The following is an 18,539-nucleotide window of genomic DNA, read 5'->3' as shown; positions in this document are numbered from 1 at the left end:
GGAGGTGGTAATAATCAATTGAAAACACCAACAAGTAATTTATGGTGTCAAGTTAAACAACTGTAAATAAATTAAGCTATTTATTCTTGATATGAAGCCAATTTAAGAATTTTTTCTATTTTAGAGATACGTATCTTAGCTTCCCATCACTTGCTTTCATTCATAACCAGAATGGAATTTAATACCCTTGTTCTCACTATAAAGCCATAAATAACCAAGCTCTGTCTTATACCAGAGGCCTGATTGTTCCTTCTGTTGCAAACAGAGCATTTTAAGATTCAATCTGCAGTTTTACTGATTGTGCATTAAGTTTCTAAAAGAAGAAGAAGAAGATGTTTGAGTTATCAGGCTCCTCTTCTATGGAACCACCTTTTCAGTTTTATTCTGGAAGGACCTGTCTACTGTTAAGACTAGGCCTTACATTTTCATTTTTGATAAAGCTTATAGTGGCTCAGAATATCCTGATCCAGCTCTGCAGTTATGCTTCTATAAATTCAGGCGTTTTTTTTATTGTCATTACACCATCTGAAGTACAGAACAACGAAATGAACTTTCTGCATTTAACCCATCCCAAGGGGATGTTTTCTTGTTAAGTACATCCACTGACTCTAAATTACCTGTGAAACGTCTTCCCTCAGCCGGCGAACTGCTTGTTTTTGCTGTCAAATGCTACACAAGTCGGCAGTTTTACTGTGCATCTCCGTGGGAGTGGGGAGTACCAACATGCCAGCTGGTGGCTTTACTTTTTTCAGGCAATCCGCAATCCAGTGAATAAATATAGATCATTGTGTTCAACACCTGCCTACTACCTGTTGCTGTTTAGCTTATATTATGGAGCCTACACCCCCCCCCCCCCCCCCCCCCATTTTGACCAGTCATATGCATAATTTACATGCATATGCATGCATATTTTACTGCCGCCAATGTCAATTCCTCGAATAACAACACATACATGTGACATTAACACATTTTTGTAGACACCTTATACCATGCAATGTTTAGAAGTTGGTCTCTCAATAATATTTAACTTTTTTCAAGTTCACATACCTCAAAAACCTGTGACAATCTGCAAATACGTATTCCCTAGAGGCAGTGATCCTCAGTGACCAGACGGGTCCTCGAAATCTCCAACAGTGATGCTTTTCCTCTTTTCGTTCAGTTTTTGTCTTTTTTTGAAGCAAAGGCAAATATCCTAAAACCCATATTTTCCAGAAAAGGCCAGACAGATATTATGCCTGTTCCACTCCCTTTTAGCATACTGAATCCCAGGCTAACAACATCCCAGAAGGAAGTGATGGCTTCCATCAAAAAAATCAGATGATAGGGCATGACTGGATGATCTGAGAGTGCTGTTATAGGGCGACCACTGAAGATGGCTTCTTAATCTTACAATACATGATCGAGGGTTTGTTGATGAAGCACAGAGTTAAGATTCCTTCTCACCATGTGGATCATCCTCTCCCAAAGCAGGTGGAATCAAAATCCAATTATTTTCCACCTGCAGCAAGAATGACTTTATTTTGTCCTGATTTGGTTTAAGTTTTAGTGCTTGTTTCAGGTCTCTTTAAGCACCAGCTAAGTTGCTCCATTGTCAAACACAAATGCTTAACTCACCCTCTACTCTCGATGAATGGCCTCACTGCATTAATGCAGGAATCTGTGTCAATCATAGCTGCTGCCTCCAAATGAGTGCCTTCAACTTGCCAGGCATGTCTTCTGCACCATCGTTTTCCTCTTTTATTTTCAAATGACCCAAAGAAATAGACCCCAGTATTAAAATAGGGAGCCTGGCCTGATAAAAGGGTTGCAACAGATTAGTCAGACATTTTCTGCATATTACTATTGCAGGATGTTCTGTTTCCTCTGGCATTGCACTTTTATGAAGCATGCCTCCGAATCTCAATGTTTTATCTTCCAAAACAGGATCCAACACATAGATGAAACTAACCTGGAACCTTTGCTACTGGCAGTACAAAATAATAAAGAATTCATCACCCTTAAGCTTTGCCAATGACAAACTTCTAGTTTTAAAGTGGTTGATGGTCCTCTGGTGCCCTCTTGTTTTCATTTGGTGCACAACTGGGTTCTTATTCATTGAAGGTCATGCTGGGGCATGGCAGTGGTGCAGGTGATAAGCGTGCAACCCATGTTCAGGGACTTTGGTCCTTGATGCTGCCATCAATACCTGCCCCAGCGATCTTTTCCATCGATGTAAAATGTCTTGTAGCAATGCATCATCTCAGCTGCAGCCTTTTCTGCTCAGTTCTTTCTGCATTTTTTATTTTATTTATTTTATTTTTATTTTTTACTTGCAGTCTCACAGGTCCCACGAAAACCGAATGCTTATAGACAGAAGTGTTCACAAATAATATGCCACGCCTGACCTTTGGAATGCTCTTGTGGCCTTATCTTAATGCAGGAAGCATCAGTCTCAATGCATCACTGCAAAGCAAGAGCCCTTCCAACACAGCCGCTGCTTTTTGATTTTTTGCAATGTTAAGCATTCCTTTTTACATAAAGCAACACGATCTTTTATCAAACAGACACCTTTTTCTTCTGTAGCTGCACCTTTCAGCCAATCACCAACATAGACCATTGGCTAAAAGGTTGACTGATTGATCTTGTCTTGGGTCAGAGCTCAGATGCTTAGGCAGCCGTTAGATATTACTTTAAACTATCTGATGGAAGACAGAGCGATACGAAAGATCCTTCCTGCCTACAGCTATCAATAGATAGAACTATGGATAGATGCATTGTTTTTATCAAATTTAGCCCACAAATTATCTATTTTTCATCAAATCTTACTTTTATTGTGATAAATATTAACATTCTCTAGGAAATGGTTGATAGATTAAATGTTAGATTTGCTGTAGGAACAAAGCAGCCTTAAAAGTGGTTTGGCATCTTCTACCATCTCTTCTTCTTCCTGATTGTGCTTTTTGAAGCAGTAAAGTTTTAAAATCTATTGTTTTTTTACACAATATTGTTTGCTCAGTTTGACAAACGAGCATCTTACATGTTGAAAGCACATTTTCTTTATTTTTTTGTCTTTGTCATTTTCTCTTTGTTAGTAAATCATGTGTTTAGCTTGTTTTATTACATTTATTCAAGAGAATATAATTTTTCTACTTTTTAGCATGTTTGAAAAAGAAATATACTAAATATACCACCATTCAATAAAGATATATGTGTTACAGTCTATAAAAACATATTTACTTATAATGCATAGTTACACTGAAATAGCCTTATCCTCCAGCGCCCTCTGCTGTTGTGGCTACAGACTGCAATCTCATATTGGGAACTGTACCCTGTAAAGTGATTTAGTGAATTTCTGGTAAACAAAACAATAACTGGTTTGCTTTTATTTGTAAATTCATAGCTTCCCTTTTATTCAATGCATTTTCAGAAACTGCAAGAGAAAATAGTGAATGCATATATTAGCAATATGTTTTGAATAAACAAAAAGCCTTTTACTTAGTTGAATATTATAGAAAACATTTTGCCAGAAAAATCATGAAAGCTATTTATTTTTCATTTAACTTTGCAGCACTTGTAAGAAGAAATGAAATGTTTTCGGTGCTGCAGATTATGTGGTTTGCATCGATGAAGAACTTGCTACATATTTTCAACAAATATCAAAATATGTTTATTTCAGATCTGGTTTTGCAAAACATGCTGAAGATTTTGGAGCAGCTAATCTAAAGCCAAAACTTAAATCTAATCAAGACATTTTAACATGACTTTAAGGGAGTTTTTTTTACCTTTCAAACAAAATGTATTCCAGGTATCAATATGGCTTTTGCCAGTTTAAGGAGGCTGATGATGCCAACAAAAAATCCACCAGTGTGGCTGAAAGAAAACCCTTCAGCAAAGCAGAATGTGAGGAATAACCAGTAAGTAGGTTTATTGTTTGTTTTAAAAAGAACCATGTTGGCTTAGACCAGTCATGCAGGTTTTATAGGTTTCCCTGCTTTTACCACAGCTGATTTTCATTGATTAACAAGCTTTTGCTGAGTTGCAATCATCAGAATCAGCTGTGCTAAAAGCAGATAAACCTCTAAAACTTCAGGACAGTGACCCTCAATGACTGGCTTTAGGCATGACTGGTTTAAATCATTCTTTTTAAAGAAATTAAAACTTATTTTTCATTTGCCTGAGTTATTTTAGTCTGATATTAAACTTTTCGAAAACTTTAAAACACAAACATCAAAGAGATACATTTCTGTATGTTTTATAAACAATCTTTTGGTTTAATGTGTTTTGTGTTCAAATAGTTGATGAGCAGCTCTTAAACAGGTGAGACGCTGTTCTTGTGTTTTTATTGCTATTACAGTTTGTTTATCTGCTGGATCTACTCGTCCATGGGAGTTTAACCTGTCTGGTCCGCTAAAGGCTGAAACAAAACAACCTGATCAAATTTTCTCCTTTGGACTTAATCTTTTTAAACTCTGCTGCTATAGTAGCTTGTTTGTTTTCCAATTATCTGTTTTCTGATTATCTGCTCAGTTTGATTTTCACTGAGATTCTGTCTGAAATCCAAATAATCATCTCATCAGTAAGCTTTAATATTCCCTCGCTTTTAAATCAGTTGAGTTCAAAACTGGAAATAAAAAATAAACACCAAACACACAAATTCCCATAAAAGTTTTTATTACATTTATATAAAATAATATGCATATAAAGCCCCTCTACTTTAATTACAGGAAAAATGCATCAGTGTGACCTGAAGAGAACCGGCTGAAAAGCCTGAATGAGAAGCCGGTTCAGCAAGCAGCGATCCACAGATCACATCAGCTGGTGTTTCTCACACTTTTAAAAACACCTGATGTCTGTCCGCTTGTTCTATCACTGATCATCTAGATAGACTTTATGCATTAAGGTATGAGTTACGCACCACACCCCACTTCTAAATCTGCTGAGTCTTTTCTACATTAAAAGCAATTTTAGCAGAAAGATTCCTATAAAACATTGTTTAGAACAAGGCAAGATGATACCTATTTGATTTAGCCGATATAAAATCCCCATTATTAAATCAGATCTATATAAACTAGATACTAACTTTTTTATATATTTAAATTCAAGGTAGTCTGCTTGAATAGGAGAAAAGACGAAATAAAGGAGACACATTATTGGAACTCTTTAGCTCAAAAACATTTTTTTTAAAAAGGATATTTTTTTGTTTTGTGTCAATGTTTAAAGATCCGTCAGCGATCAGCTTAAATTAGGAGTTAAAGCTTAGACTCTGCCAGCCTCTCTGCAGCTGATTGGCTGGAGATGCCATTTTAAATAATGACTTATGAAGCATGATTGTTGCCTGGCTAAAAGTGAGAACTTGTCAGCTGAGAAAACAGGAGCAAACCGGTTCTGTGTTGTTTATCTCACCTGACACACTTGAGTCTTATTGAGCTATTTTCCTGTCGGTGTTACTCAGACCATGATGAAGATGTTCTGTGTGGAAACTGGTTCCTCAGTCCAGGGCAAAGAACCATTTATTCATTAACGCTGCCGTCAACCACTTTATTGAGCTTTAATCAGAGTAAATTATTTAAAAACATAAAATAAACTGTTAAAATGAGAAGCTGATCATTCTGGCAGAGGAAGTATTTTTGATTCATTTTTATGGACAATAGTAACTTTACATCGATAAATAATTAATATTAGTTGGCACTTTTTTTTAGATCTAAAACCTAAATAGTTTAAACTAAGCTGATATTATGCCTCAATGTGGTTTGGATTTGATAAACTACTGCTTTGATCTTTGTCCTGTAGGGCTGGTTTTCTGGTTATAGTTGTGATTTTGTCATCCTGTTGTATTCTGATGGTTTAATTTGTCTCCACTAATTCATACTTTTTCTCGCTGCTCTAAGCTGATTTTGGTTTATTTCTCAAATTCGTCTTCAATGAGAACATTGCAGTCCTCAGCTCTTCTCCTCCTGCTGAAGTGACGAACCACTACCACCATCAGAACCAGTGACAGGATGAAGGCACTGGCAAAGACCACTGTGGTGATGTTGGAGGCAAACAGCTCCCTGAATCTCCAGCTTTCTCCGTCTGATCTGGTTTCAGGAACTTCTGGTGGAAAATTAACTGGAAGACACAAGGACTTAAATTCAGTTTCTACACAAATTGAAAACAACACAACTGTTGGGTCTTTCTGAATCTAACCTTCAGGAGACGCATCACTTTTTGGCTCCAATTTTATGTTCTTATCCTCCTGCACTGCATTAGGAGAAGCAGACCCAACCAGCTGCAGAGGACCCTGGGTAATGTAGTGTCCCATGGTCTCCATGCTTAGCCCTCGTCTGCGTCGGCGGGAAGGCTCGCTCAGACATCCCTGCGCACATCTGGAGAAGGGGTTCCCAGGCTCACACAGGATGACGGAGCAGGTGATGTAAACCTGTAAGATAGAAGGTGAGAGAGTGTGGCTGAAAATGAAGGATTCACTGTAGTTTTTATAAAACAATCTTTGTTCTTTGCTTTGATCAATCCTTTAAAGGGGTTTGGTTCTCCTGGACATTATGTGCCTGATTTGGCACACGCGTTAGTGTGCTGCCACTAAAAGCTGCCACTACCACCAAAAGCCGATTGTTCTCGGGTTTAAACTGTTTTTTCCAGCCAGTGGAAAAGGGGTTTATTTGACCCTGTGTTGATTTAAGCTCTATATTTTGAAATTCCTTCCATCTTGATGTTGTTTAATCTATCCAGCCAAATCTGCTGACGGAATAATGGGGAACATTCTCCAGTGACCCATATAGACCCTGGACATCAGGCATTGTTCCTATGTGGTTTTCATTCCCACTGGAAGCTACCTGGTCATAATCTCCATTGAATTTGAAGGCCTGGATCTCAAAGTTGTAAGAAGTCTGGTTGGATGGGTGGATCTTAAGGGTTTCGTCTTTCACACACCTTGAAGACAACAGATAAAAACAAAATGAAGAGCATCTTCTTCAGACATTTTTAACGTTTCTGCACAGCAGGACTTACCCATTCTCAATGAAGTCATAGTACATGGGGTTGTCAGGGTTGTTGTCTGGAGTCCCTTTGCATGACTCAACAAACAAGGTAACATTTGGGAGCTCTGACATGGCCTGGATGCCCATGTAAATCATTTCCATCAGTCTGACCTGTACTGGGTAGGCATTAGGCTCCACCCTCTTGGTGAAGTTACTGTCTGTGAATATCTCAAAGGTGTAGCCGAAGCTGCCAAAGCTGGACTCAGTGAAAATGTAATCCGCCTGGTGGAGGCTGTAGAAGTTGGAGACGCTGATGGTTTTGGGAAACTCACAGTAGAAGTCGATCTTAACCGTGTTCCTTCTGATGATGACCTCGTTGGACCTCTCGACAGAGCGGATCTCGTTCTTAAAGACGATGTAGTCTCCTTTATCCTGTTTTCATGAAACATCACAGTAAAATTAAAGGCAAAGGTACCGAAGAGGACGAGTTTTAGGTCTTTGTTCTGTTTTTCCACACCTCAAGCTGTGTGCCGCAGGTACTGAAGGACATGGTTCCCAGGATGTGAGTGCCGTTGGTGGTGAGCGTGCACGAAGGGTCGCTTAGAGACAGGAACTCTTCACTGACATCAGGCATTGAAGCTTTCTCCACGGCCACCATCATCATGTTAGATAAACACTGAACTGAGGCTCTTCCTGAAAATCAAAAGGATATTGACCCCGTCTGACCTGTATTTCTAACTTTTGGTTGTGCTTCCATTTTTTATGAGATAAACTCAAAGATCTAAAACTTTTTCCACATACACAACATCAACATTTCCCTCCAATACAGGTGCTCACTATCACAGATTTAGACTGGTTTATGAACAATATTTGATGGAAATGGTTATATTGTGTATGGAGAAAAAATCGAAGCAAACCCAACAGAGTTATGTTTTTTGTTGATTGTACTTCATTATCTGTTCTCACATAAAGGATATTTGATTTGATTTGATATTCCAATCATTTCCGGGGTACCCTCATGATAACACTTTCAAAACTTTCAGCAAAATACTTGATAGAATAGATAATAATGACAAAAGAGATGTCATGGCTTCTGAATAGTAAAAATATGTATGAAAACTTGTGGTCTGACTGGTTTTTCAACAGTATGCTGAGTCATGCAACATTCCTTCAACCATTTGAGGATTTACTCTTTATGCTCTGTTTGATCTTCATTCAGAGGTGAGATTATCATGTTGTCACGCTCATTCGGGTGTTTTGGTTTCGTTTTTTTATTTTTTTTTTATGTTTTTTTAATTTTGTTCTTGTATTTTTTTATTTTTCAATTTTTTTGTTAATAAATTTTCATCATCATGATAAAAATACCAATTGTTTTTTATCATAAGCCCCTTTTTAAACAGCCCTTACATGTAGTTAACAAATAAACATACAAGCATTTCATTGTACATGTGTGGATGGGTGCATGTGTGCATTATTAGCTGCAAACCTTGGTTAAGAGTGGCTCGGGTCACCTTGACAACGACACATCTCATCTCTGATTGGCTGTAGATTAAGAACAAGCAAAAAAAAGAGTCATTATAAACAAGCTAAGGTTAATCAGAGTCCAAACAATGAATGGTTTCTACTTGATATTAATTAATGTTTATTCAAATGTTGTTTGTCCTGCAGCCGCTGTTTTCTGAGTCACTCTTTGATTGTTAGACCGGTTTTAGTCAAACTATAATTCAGCTTTTAGTTAAAGAAAAGAGCCATCATTAGTCAGTCCAGATTCACGATCTTTAAACATCTGGACTTTGATTAATTATAAGCTTTCTAAACATTTAATTTGTCGTCCACTTTCTTTGATTTTATTATCAGTCATTTTACAAATCATTTTTACAATCATTATCAAAATTTTTCTCGTCTTTAATTAATAGTTGTCAACTGTTTCATTCCTTTCATACCACTGCAATCTACTTGTCGGTGTTTATTTTCCTGTTTTCCCATATAAAGCCCTGAGAATTATCTTGGCACTGAATTGCATGAATAAATTTACCTTCACTTAGTCATTAAACTTTCTGGTTTACAGTATTCTGTAATTCTGCAAAATAAATACAATTTGTTTTTTTTTGTTTTTTTTTCCTGCTCAGAATAGAAATATTTAGGATTGTATTTTAATATCTTCAAAATGAGAGAAAACCGATATTAAAAAAATAACTCCATCTATGAAGCTGTTAGAGGTAGTAACAGTATCAAAATCTAAAGATTAAAATAAGCAAAAAGATCAAACCTTCAATGCTTCTTTTGTTGAAAACAATAAAAAGAAGACCAGATCTTTATTTTAATGTCTGTATGATAAAATAACTCACGATGTTGCTGTTTCTGCAGTGAAACAAACTGGAATGAATCTGTTAGCGTCGCTTTCATTCGGGGTCCACGTCAGGGTGGCTTCTGCCTTGCCGTTTGACCCGGTTCTAAACTCCTGAGTCATGTTTTGTGGCCCACTGACCTGGAAGCTCTGGATCCTTCAGAGGAATGAAAAGAGTCAGAAAGAGGTGTCTAGTAACGTGCTGTAATGGTGCATGAGGCGTGGGAGAAATCCGTACTGAGCGTTCAGAGCCTGGGCCTCAGCGAACAGCTGGAAGGTCTGACCCACGCTGGCCTGCAGAACATCTCCATATGATGGCGTCCTGGACAGGAACATTGGCGTCACGTCACCGGTCACACAGCTCGATGATGGAGAAAGGACTGAAACCAAAAACCCAGTGGAGGTTTTAATCCTTTATTGTCCAACACAGCTGGGAAATTCAGTGATAACAAAGAGACAAAAACTACAAATAAAATCTATTATAAAAAAAAAAGAAGCCCAGTACTGTCAGATTGATTCATGTGAAGAAAGTCTATTAAAGCTTTTTAAATTCTTCTGAGCATCATATCCAACATAAGGTAGGAATAAACTCTCTTATTTACAGAGGGTGAGTTAATCTCCCTGGGGACAGTCTTTTGGGGACCACCAAGTCCTCAGGTCCTGTCCTGGAACCTTTCTGGTCCAACAGACATGAATCAAACGGCTGGATTACCTTCTCATCATCTGTTGGCTTCAGGTGTGTTAATTCAGAAACTCAGCTGCAGGACACTAAACAGAAGTGTGGACTGGAGTTGAAGGTCTCTGCTCTAAACATTTTCCCTCACTGTGAAACTGGGAGTTTCCTTCAGGCTGGGTGGACCAGAGCTTCAGTCTGACCGGGACTATACAGGTCCTCCTACTGGAGGACTTGATTGTTCTGGACTTTTAGGACTGAACTTTATCTATCATAATTTCTCTATGTGTTGAAGGAATTTCAGCAGATAAATAATTTTTTATTTTTAGGTTCAATAAGAGGCTGTGCGGTGGCACAGTTTACAGCACTGCTGCCTTGCAGCAAGAAGGTTCCGGGTCCAATTCCTGGGCCAGGTTCTTTCTGCATGGAGTTTGCATGTTCTCCTAGAGCATGCGTGGGTTCTCTATGGGTACCCCAGCTTCTCGCTACAGTCCAAAAACATGACTGTTAGCTTAATTGGCTTCTCTAAAGTGTCCTTTGGTCTGAGTGTGTATGAATGGTTGTGTGTCTTTTTGTTGCCCTGCGACTGACTGGTGAGCTGTCCAGGGTGGTCCCCGCCTCTCACTCATAGCCTGAGATAGGTCCCAGCCCCACCGGACCCTGACAGGAATAACTGGGAGAAGATGGATGGATGGATAGATGGGTTGAATAAGCCAGTCATCTAAATCTCATATAGGGAGAGGCTTTCTACAGCTGCATTTATTTCTCTTTAAAATCTTTGCTATTAAACTCCTGATCCATAAATCTTTGGTCTGATATTTTAGTTATGCTCTTTATTATGTGGGTCATTTTTCCTGAAGATTTGTTGCATTTATTGGAGCAAACGGCTTGTATACCATCTTTAAACATTCATATGATGCAAGAACGTGGGGCCGATCGGCAGTGGTGATGAGGAAGTCTGATTAGTGGGAATGAAATGAAATCCAGACATTTCTTTGGCTGAATCCAGGGTGAAGCCTTACCTTCCATCAGGAAGTGCAGCTTCAGTCGACAGAGAGGAGGTTGGTTCATGTTGGAGGCCTCTCTGGTCACTGAGCTTCCATCTGCGTAGGTCAGCGTGATGTTTTTGGTGGAGAAGTCCTCCAGTGTCAACTCAAACACGTGGGTTCCAGGCTGGGGTTCCCCTCTGCTTCTCAGCGTGCATGTGGTCTACAACAGGGTTTTTATTTATTAGTTATTATTGTGACATCAATCTAAAGGTTGGATTTCATATGGTTACGTCTGAATGTATGCAGAACATCAATACTCCTGCAAGGCCTTAAAGTCATCAGACTGTCAGTTACCTCGTCCAGAGTAAAGTTTGCTGTGGGGTCTGAAGTGAAGCGGCACCTCACTGCATCTCCATCTGGATCATGAGCCAGAAGACGCAGCTGGGTAAAACAGTTCTGAGGAACCCTGTAGGAACATTTTCATATTTCCTCTCATTAGGGGTTGGGGAGCTTTTAACCTCTCTATGAGCAATCTGTTTTGATTACATTTAACTAAACAAATAATCTTCAACAAATCAAGACAGAAGATAAAGGAGGGATTTAAAGGTGGGAATCTGTACCGTAAGGAAGACACTGTTGTGGTGACGGGGCAGGTGTTCATACGGAAGGTATCTGATCGAACTCCAAGATCCATCTGTGCGTGACTCATCCAGTTGGTTTTGCCTTCCACATTAGACACCCAGCAGCAGCCAGAGTCTCTGGAAACCAAGCAGTGTAATGATGTAAAATTACATCATTTTTAATCTGAACTACAAAAAAAAAAAGCTTTTAAAGTGATTTATAAATAAAATAGGATTGGTTAAAATTATGCTTCTTTATTTTCTTCATTTAAACCTTGAGAAAAATCCTTACATGGACTTTAGTTTAGGGCCTAAACTAAAGTCCATAGAACAGCCTAAACTTTAGGCTGTTCTATGGACTGACTGACAACAATTCTCCACCACTACCTGTTAACTTGTGCCCCCTGGTGGCCATCTTAGGAGACAGACATTCATTAGATTTTCTTTTTTTGTACTTTTCTTTTTGTTTTACTCTTCTTTAGCTAGTATAAAAATGCATTCATGCCAAGATGTTGTTAAAACGTTAAAATAAACAATATTGGAATATATGGAAAAACAATAACATAATATATCATAGCATTTAAAATATAACAATGGCTTCAATTTATTTGTGGAAAGAAAGAAGAAAGAAGAATTGAGACTATTAAATCATCAGTGTCATTATCATCATTACCGTTATACTATTTATTATTATTATTATTATTATTATTATTATTATTATTATTATTATTATTATTATTATTATTATTATTATTATTATTATTATTATTATTATTTGTAGGTGTAAGAGTGTAGAACTGTTAACAAGACTAGACTGCAGGCATGTCTGAAGACATAAAATCCTGGATGACTCTTAAAGGTATGGTGAAGAATTTTCACAAATTTTTAAAAAGACTACCCTCTCCACTTTAAAAATAAAAAAATGCACAGGCAAATCCCTGTACCCGCTCCTGAGGGGGAATGCCTGTTTCTCTTTGTGCACGCTCTGTTTAAAAGTTGCTGTTTGAATCGCTCATACAAGCTTACTTTCTAAAAGAAAATTTGAAATTTTTCCACTATGTCAGACTCACCACCGTTAAGTGAAAATGGGGACGAGCACTTAGGTCGGCCTTACTTAAAGATATCACCAGAATGATTGACAATTAGGAGGACCACTTATTTTGGTGATCCACCCAGAAAAAGAACATCCTCCACTATACCTTCAACTTTCTGCTCCTGAATGCAGACTAAACAGAAGCTTCTTGTCTTCAGACCAGAGTCTTTGAAAAAGACGCTGATTAGTCAGTCACTTCTTTTGGATGGGATTAAATTGATCTCAGATAATAAAGTAAAAAATATATTTTTTCAGGCACTCTGATGAAATGGAGGAATCGACTGAGTTTAACGTTGCATTAAAGTTCAATAATACCAGCACTGCGGTTCTTCCACAGTCTGACAACTGAACACCTACAGAAATATGGTTTGCACTGTATATTTGAATTTGTAAAAGTAGAATGGGAGGCAGATTTTTTAATTATCAGGCTCTTCTCCTGTGGAACCAACTACCAGTTTTAGTCCGTGAGGCAGACACCCTGTCTACTTTTAAGGCAAGGCTTAAAACTTTCCTTTTCTGATGATGTAAGTTCAATTATTATTATATTTAATATCCAGAGCTATCTCTATAGTTATGCTGCTATAGGCTTAGACTGCTGGAGGACATAGGGACCCTTTTTCATCATTCTGCTTCATTCTATCTCTATTCCCCCTTTCTGTTCAATCTCTAACATTCACAGAAGATTCATCTGGTCTGTTACTGTTTGGCTGTGACTCCAGGATGCAGTCACAGCCAAAATATCAGAAATATTTAGAAATAGAAATATCAGCTGTGCTGCTGCCATTTGCTGCTGTTGCTTATAGATGTTGGTGCTTTTTTTTCAGTGAAGTCCTGTTTCTCTCCGACTGTGACTAACTGGATAATATTACTATGTGAATTGTATTGATCTGACTTTGGAGAAGTTTACCTCTGCATTTAACCCATCTCCTTTGGGAACAGTGGGCTGCCATCGTGGGGCGCCCGGGGAGCAGAGTGGGGGTTAAGGGTCTTGCTCAGAGAGAGAGAGTGACAGTCTGTGGGAGTTGGGCTTGAACTCAGAACCTCAGGATTCCAAGCTCTATGCCCTAACCACTAGCCCATCTTTCTTTTTATAATAGAGATGTGCTCTCTTTCATAAAAAGAGGTTAAGTGGTGCTTTAAGGTTTGCAGATTTTTAGGTGTAATTACAGAGAAAAAAACATTTAATAAAGATCGAGTCGTTTGAGAACTAGATGTTTCACAGAAGCTGTGTGATCATGAAAAGAAAGATTTGTGTGAGAGTTTCTGGTAAATAATAAATATGAGGAAGTGTCAGCTGTTATTGTTCTAAGCCTTTGTTCTTCTGAAGCTCTCAACCAAACAAAAGACACTGAAGTGTTTCTTGGCTAAATGAAACTTGAGCGGGGACAACAGCCATGCTCCTTAGGGTGTGGGAGCAGAGAAAAGTAAAGTACCTGAAGAAAGTCAGTGAACTTTAGCCACATTCAGCGATCAAAAGAGGTTTATTTATTTTTCTAAAATAGAAAGTTCTCCTAGATTAGTTGTTTTGTGACCCTTCTGTGACTCTGCTCCATCTTCTGTACAAATTGGAAAGTACAGAACACAAGCAAGCAACTGTTCACTGCGGCCACAAGCTCATCCAGGAGGAGGGATTTCTGCAAAGTCAGTGACTGGATGCAATCAGCTGGTTTTTCTTAGACAGAAAACTTTGTAACATTTCAAGAAAAGCAGAAGTTGATGCACTGTTTGACAACCAGGATAAACTGTAATGGATGCAGCTGACGTGAAATCTCTCTGAATCATGGTTATATTTGGCTTGTTTTTTTTTTTAATTGTTTGAAAAGTATCAGTCTGATGATTTGAGAAATAAACTGGCTGCACTGAAAGCCTGAATGAAATAAAAAGCTGCATTTTCTTGAGTAACAGTTGAGTTCGTGTAATGCCCCATTTAGCATCTGACGAACCGCTTATTTTCCTCATTAAAATCTTCACTATAACTGTTTTTTTTTTTTAGATTTTATAATTAAAACCATTAAGAATTCATTACAAACAACATTTCAGTGAATGAATGCGGTCATATAATCCAACTGAGCCTGTAATCCCAAACACCTTCATTTTGAACTCAGACCCTCTGATCCAATCTAATTAACACAAGAAAAGAAGAGACCAAGGGGGAAACGTTCTACCAGACAATATCTGGACGATCTGTTCCTCACCAGCAAAAAAGACAAGATATTTCAACTGCTGCTATTTTCTGAAGATTAAATAAATGGGGGGAAATTATTGTCGTGTTCTACAGTTTTTCCAGCTTTGCTTCATTGGTTTTTATTATTGTTATCTAAATGATCAAGCTCTATTTAGTTCATTTCTCTGTGTTCATTTTTCTTTGAATGGTGTTTCCATATTACCTCATTCCTTTGTGTCTAGTTTCTTAGTTCAGTCTTAGAAAGAAGGTGGGACTGACTGTCTGCCTGCTTTTCCTTTGCAATGAGATCAGATATCAGTGGAGTTTTATTCTGGTTAAATAAAGGAATTAAATTAATTTAAATATGAAAAGCCTAATCTTGAGCATATGATCGTTATCAAGACATTTAAAACTGGAATATCATAAACTCAGAATCTGTTCACCGTTATCTAATCTATGTGAATTAACAGCTAAAACGATAAACTTCTGGCTTGTTGATTTTCAGGAAACTGTATTATTTCAAAAATGATTTGGAAGATATGGATTAAAAAGATAAGAGATTTTCCTATGATCAGCTATTATATTAAACCCCCCAACAACAAGGTCATTTAGGGCTGTTTTAACACCAGTTCACACAGACGGAGAAGCAGATCTACCCAAAGCTACTTATTATATAATAACATCAAAAGAAAAGAAACTTAAGGGACATTTTAAAAAGGTTAATTTAAATAGTTGATTTGTTTAAACAAATATTTCTTAATTTTTTCCCCTCATGGATTAGCTGTTTGGGGTCCTGGGGGATCCATTTAGTGTTTGGGAAAAGGACTACTGATATATGTTATTTTTTGCTGTATTTTGTGTTATATTTTTGTGTGTTTTTGTTAGTTGTTGCTTTTCTTCACCTATTGGCACGCTGGGCAACCACCATAATGAGGCCCAGAACCCTGTTCAGCGCCTGTTGTTCTTAAAGGGAATGTGGTTTTTCTTAATATAGTAACACATTTCTTGCACACAGCTTTGTTGTGCTGTTTGTATTCTGACAGCCGCTTTCCTCTGAGCTGCAGGTTGGATAGAAGGAACCATCTGAGCTGGTTTAATGCTAGAAGAGGACATTCCCGGACCTTTGACTTCACTGTCCTTGTTTCAGATATTTTAACACAACCCAGTAAAATGGTCAGATTACTCCTCAGACTGCCAGCAAGTTCATGCAGGTCACTGCTCCTTGGGGACTAGATTTAAAAAATGTCTTTCTAGAATCTAAATAATCAAAACAATATTCTTAGTGTTTTTATTTTTCTCTTTGCTTTTGGAGTCACATCTCTACCCAGATTCATTGTTGTTCCCATTGATTTATGTGGGTAAATGTTCCTCCTTTGTTGCATAAAATTAAATTAACTTATGGTATGTTTTTTTAAATGAAAAAAAAACAAAGCTTTAATTTTAATTAGTAGAAACTTGGACGCAGTTGAAAAACTTTGCTGGAAAGTCTTCTGAAGTCTGAGTAATTGAACCATTATTCATAAGCATGTGTCTGCATAGTTCTCATTCTGCCTACAGCATTTCAGACGTAATTTGGGCTGCGTCATGGAGAGCTCCTCAGAGTAAACCTGGAGCAGGGTACCGGAAGTTCTGGTTTCAGTTGGTGGGATCTGGACTCACCTCAGAGTAAAACTCGTCCCATTGGCTTGAAAGTTTGTTGTTGTTCGTCTCTCGGTCTGGCACCACCTGCCTTGGCCTGAAGAGTCCTGATCTGTTTGGAGAGCATCCGTCTGGTCCAAGTCTGTGCACACCCCACCTTCACAGACCAACGATGACTGGTTCTGACAGTCATTTCTGCCATTTTGTCTGTGATAAAAAGTCACCTGCAGGGTCCATAGAACATAATTCAAACATAAAAGTAATTCCTCCATATATCTAGACATTCCTCAAATCTATTCATTTAGTATGTTGGTGAAGATTATCAGTCATCCAGGTCATGGTCATTCCAAAAAAGAAAATTAAAAAAACAATCACTGGACTTTGTTTCCAAGTTTGAAGACGTTTCGCTTCCCATCCAGGAAGTTTTTTCAATTCAAAATGTCAGGAATAGCGTTGAGTTTGAGGCTTTATATAGTAGCCCAACAAAGCCTTGTTTTTGTTTTGAAAACATGCAAATTGGAACAGACAAAGGGGTCCAACCATTTGGGATGTGGGTTGTTTGGCTTCCTTTGTTAGGCTGCAATGCCCCATACCTGTCTAGTGTCTGAAAGGTTGGTCGTTAAAGGGAATTGTTGGCCTGGCTGAATAGGCAAAGTTTTTCTGTTCTTTCTTTAGTTTTCTTTAGACTTTCACTGCTTTCTTACTCAGTTCTACTTCTAAATTTGACATTTAGGCAGCTCTTTCAACAAATATGTGAAAGCCCAAGTATAGCAGCCTACACAACCAGAAAACAAGACTTAAAGTTCTTCAGCCGAAAGGTGATGCATCTGTTGTTTCTTTGGTCAGCGGATTACTGGATTTCCGTAAAAGTTCAAAAAAATCCACTGGAATTGGTTTCCAAGATTTGAAGACGTTTCGCCACCTCTCCAGGAAGCTTTCTCAATTCAAATGTCTGGATCCGCAGTGAGTTTGAATCTTATATAGACAAGGCCTTGTATTGCTTGGAAACATGCAAATGGTAACCGATGAGTGGGTCGTTTGGTTCCATTGTAATATCTGAAACCTGTCTATGATTCTAAAGGTCGGTCGTTAAAACGTCTTCAAATCTTGGAAACCAATTCCAGTGGATTTTTTTGAACTTTTACGGAATGACTATAATCTGTATAATCTTCATCAGCGCTTTACTGGATTGTATTCCTGCTGTTTGTCATGACTTAATTATCTTAAATCAAACTTTTCTCTACATTAAGGTCCACCAAAAACTCACAGGTCATACTTATTGGGTTCCGCTGAATAACAGAAACCAAAACTGAACCAAAAAGTTAGTTAAAAACCTGGAGAACAGTTTATCATGGCTTCTTAGGCTCTAAATAAAGAGAAACTAGATCATAATCTGATCAGTTTTATTTTAACTTTAGATCAAAGGAAGTTATTTCTTTCTATCATTTATTTATTTTTATAAATAAGCAGGCTGGATAGAAAGTTGAAAAACATATTTTCAACCTAAGTCATTAGGAGATTCTTCAGCAAGTATGGATGCCACACAGATGTGGAGCATTCCAAAAATTACTTCTTTTGTTTATTTCTTTTTTCTTTATTCTACATGGATGTTTTGTTTCTTTAGTCAGGAAACAGGAAATCGTTGCTATAACAAACCAAAGGTTTCTTTATGAAACAAAAATGTTTGTTTGATTATTCAGGTTTCAGTGTTACTTTCTGGAGAATCAAGTTAAGCTAAAAAAAGATTGTTTGAAGCAGTGATGTTCTTTACCTTGTATGTTCCATCTCTGTTCGTCCTTGGTGGTGAGAAACTGATGCTGTCCCCATAAAAGCTGACAGCTGAGCCCGTCGCCAGCAGAGCGACGAGCAGAAACAGAACTGCACCTGCCCCCATGATGCCTTCAAGAATCTGTTCGTGACAAAGTCCAACACACAACTTTCAGCAGCCGAGATGAAGGAGGCCGTTCCTTCCGAGCTCATCCAACAGGTCTGACTGGATCTGAGCTCACTTCAAACCATCCATGCTGTAATAAAAATAGCAAATGACAAAACTTTTCACAAC

General features: G+C 38.0%; 1 protein-coding gene across 1 annotated transcript; it reads right to left on the bottom strand.

Moving 5' to 3' along the window:
* Positions 1-5,162: 5,162 nt before the first annotated feature.
* On the bottom strand, positions 5,163-18,414 carry LOC107098855. Its single transcript, XM_015396714.1, has 13 exons — positions 18,249-18,414; positions 16,499-16,701; positions 11,583-11,720; positions 11,317-11,428; positions 10,996-11,182; positions 9,539-9,680; positions 9,302-9,457; positions 8,440-8,495; positions 7,471-7,646; positions 6,985-7,385; positions 6,810-6,906; positions 6,166-6,397; positions 5,163-6,087 (listed from the first exon to the last, which is right to left on the bottom strand). Exons 1-13 carry the CDS (start codon positions 18,369-18,371, stop codon positions 5,879-5,881), a joined length of 2,232 nt encoding a protein of 743 aa, XP_015252200.1. The 5' UTR covers positions 18,372-18,414; the 3' UTR covers positions 5,163-5,878.
* Between the last annotated feature and the right edge of the window lie 125 nt (positions 18,415-18,539).

The sequence above is a fragment of the Cyprinodon variegatus genome, unplaced genomic scaffold (genome assembly GCF_000732505.1).
Source record: "Cyprinodon variegatus isolate N-32 unplaced genomic scaffold, C_variegatus-1.0 Scaffold816, whole genome shotgun sequence".
Taxonomy (NCBI): Eukaryota; Metazoa; Chordata; class Actinopteri; order Cyprinodontiformes; family Cyprinodontidae; genus Cyprinodon; species Cyprinodon variegatus.
Note: the sequence above shows the minus strand (reverse complement) of the source record. Positions and strands in the feature narration are given on the sequence as shown.

Bases quoted from the DNA above. Each gene is read 5' to 3' on its own strand.
- LOC107098855 (XM_015396714.1), bottom strand. From the start codon at position 18,371: ATGGGGGCAGGTGCAGTTCTGTTTCTGCTCGTCGCTCTGCTGGCGACG. The intron at 7,386-7,470 runs GTGTGGAAAAAC...TCATGAAAACAG, and splicing joins CCTGCGGCACACAGCTTGAG to GATAAAGGAGACTACATCGT. The intron at 6,088-6,165 runs GTTAGATTCAGA...TGTGTCTTCCAG, and splicing joins AAGTGATGCGTCTCCTGAAG to TTAATTTTCCACCAGAAGTT.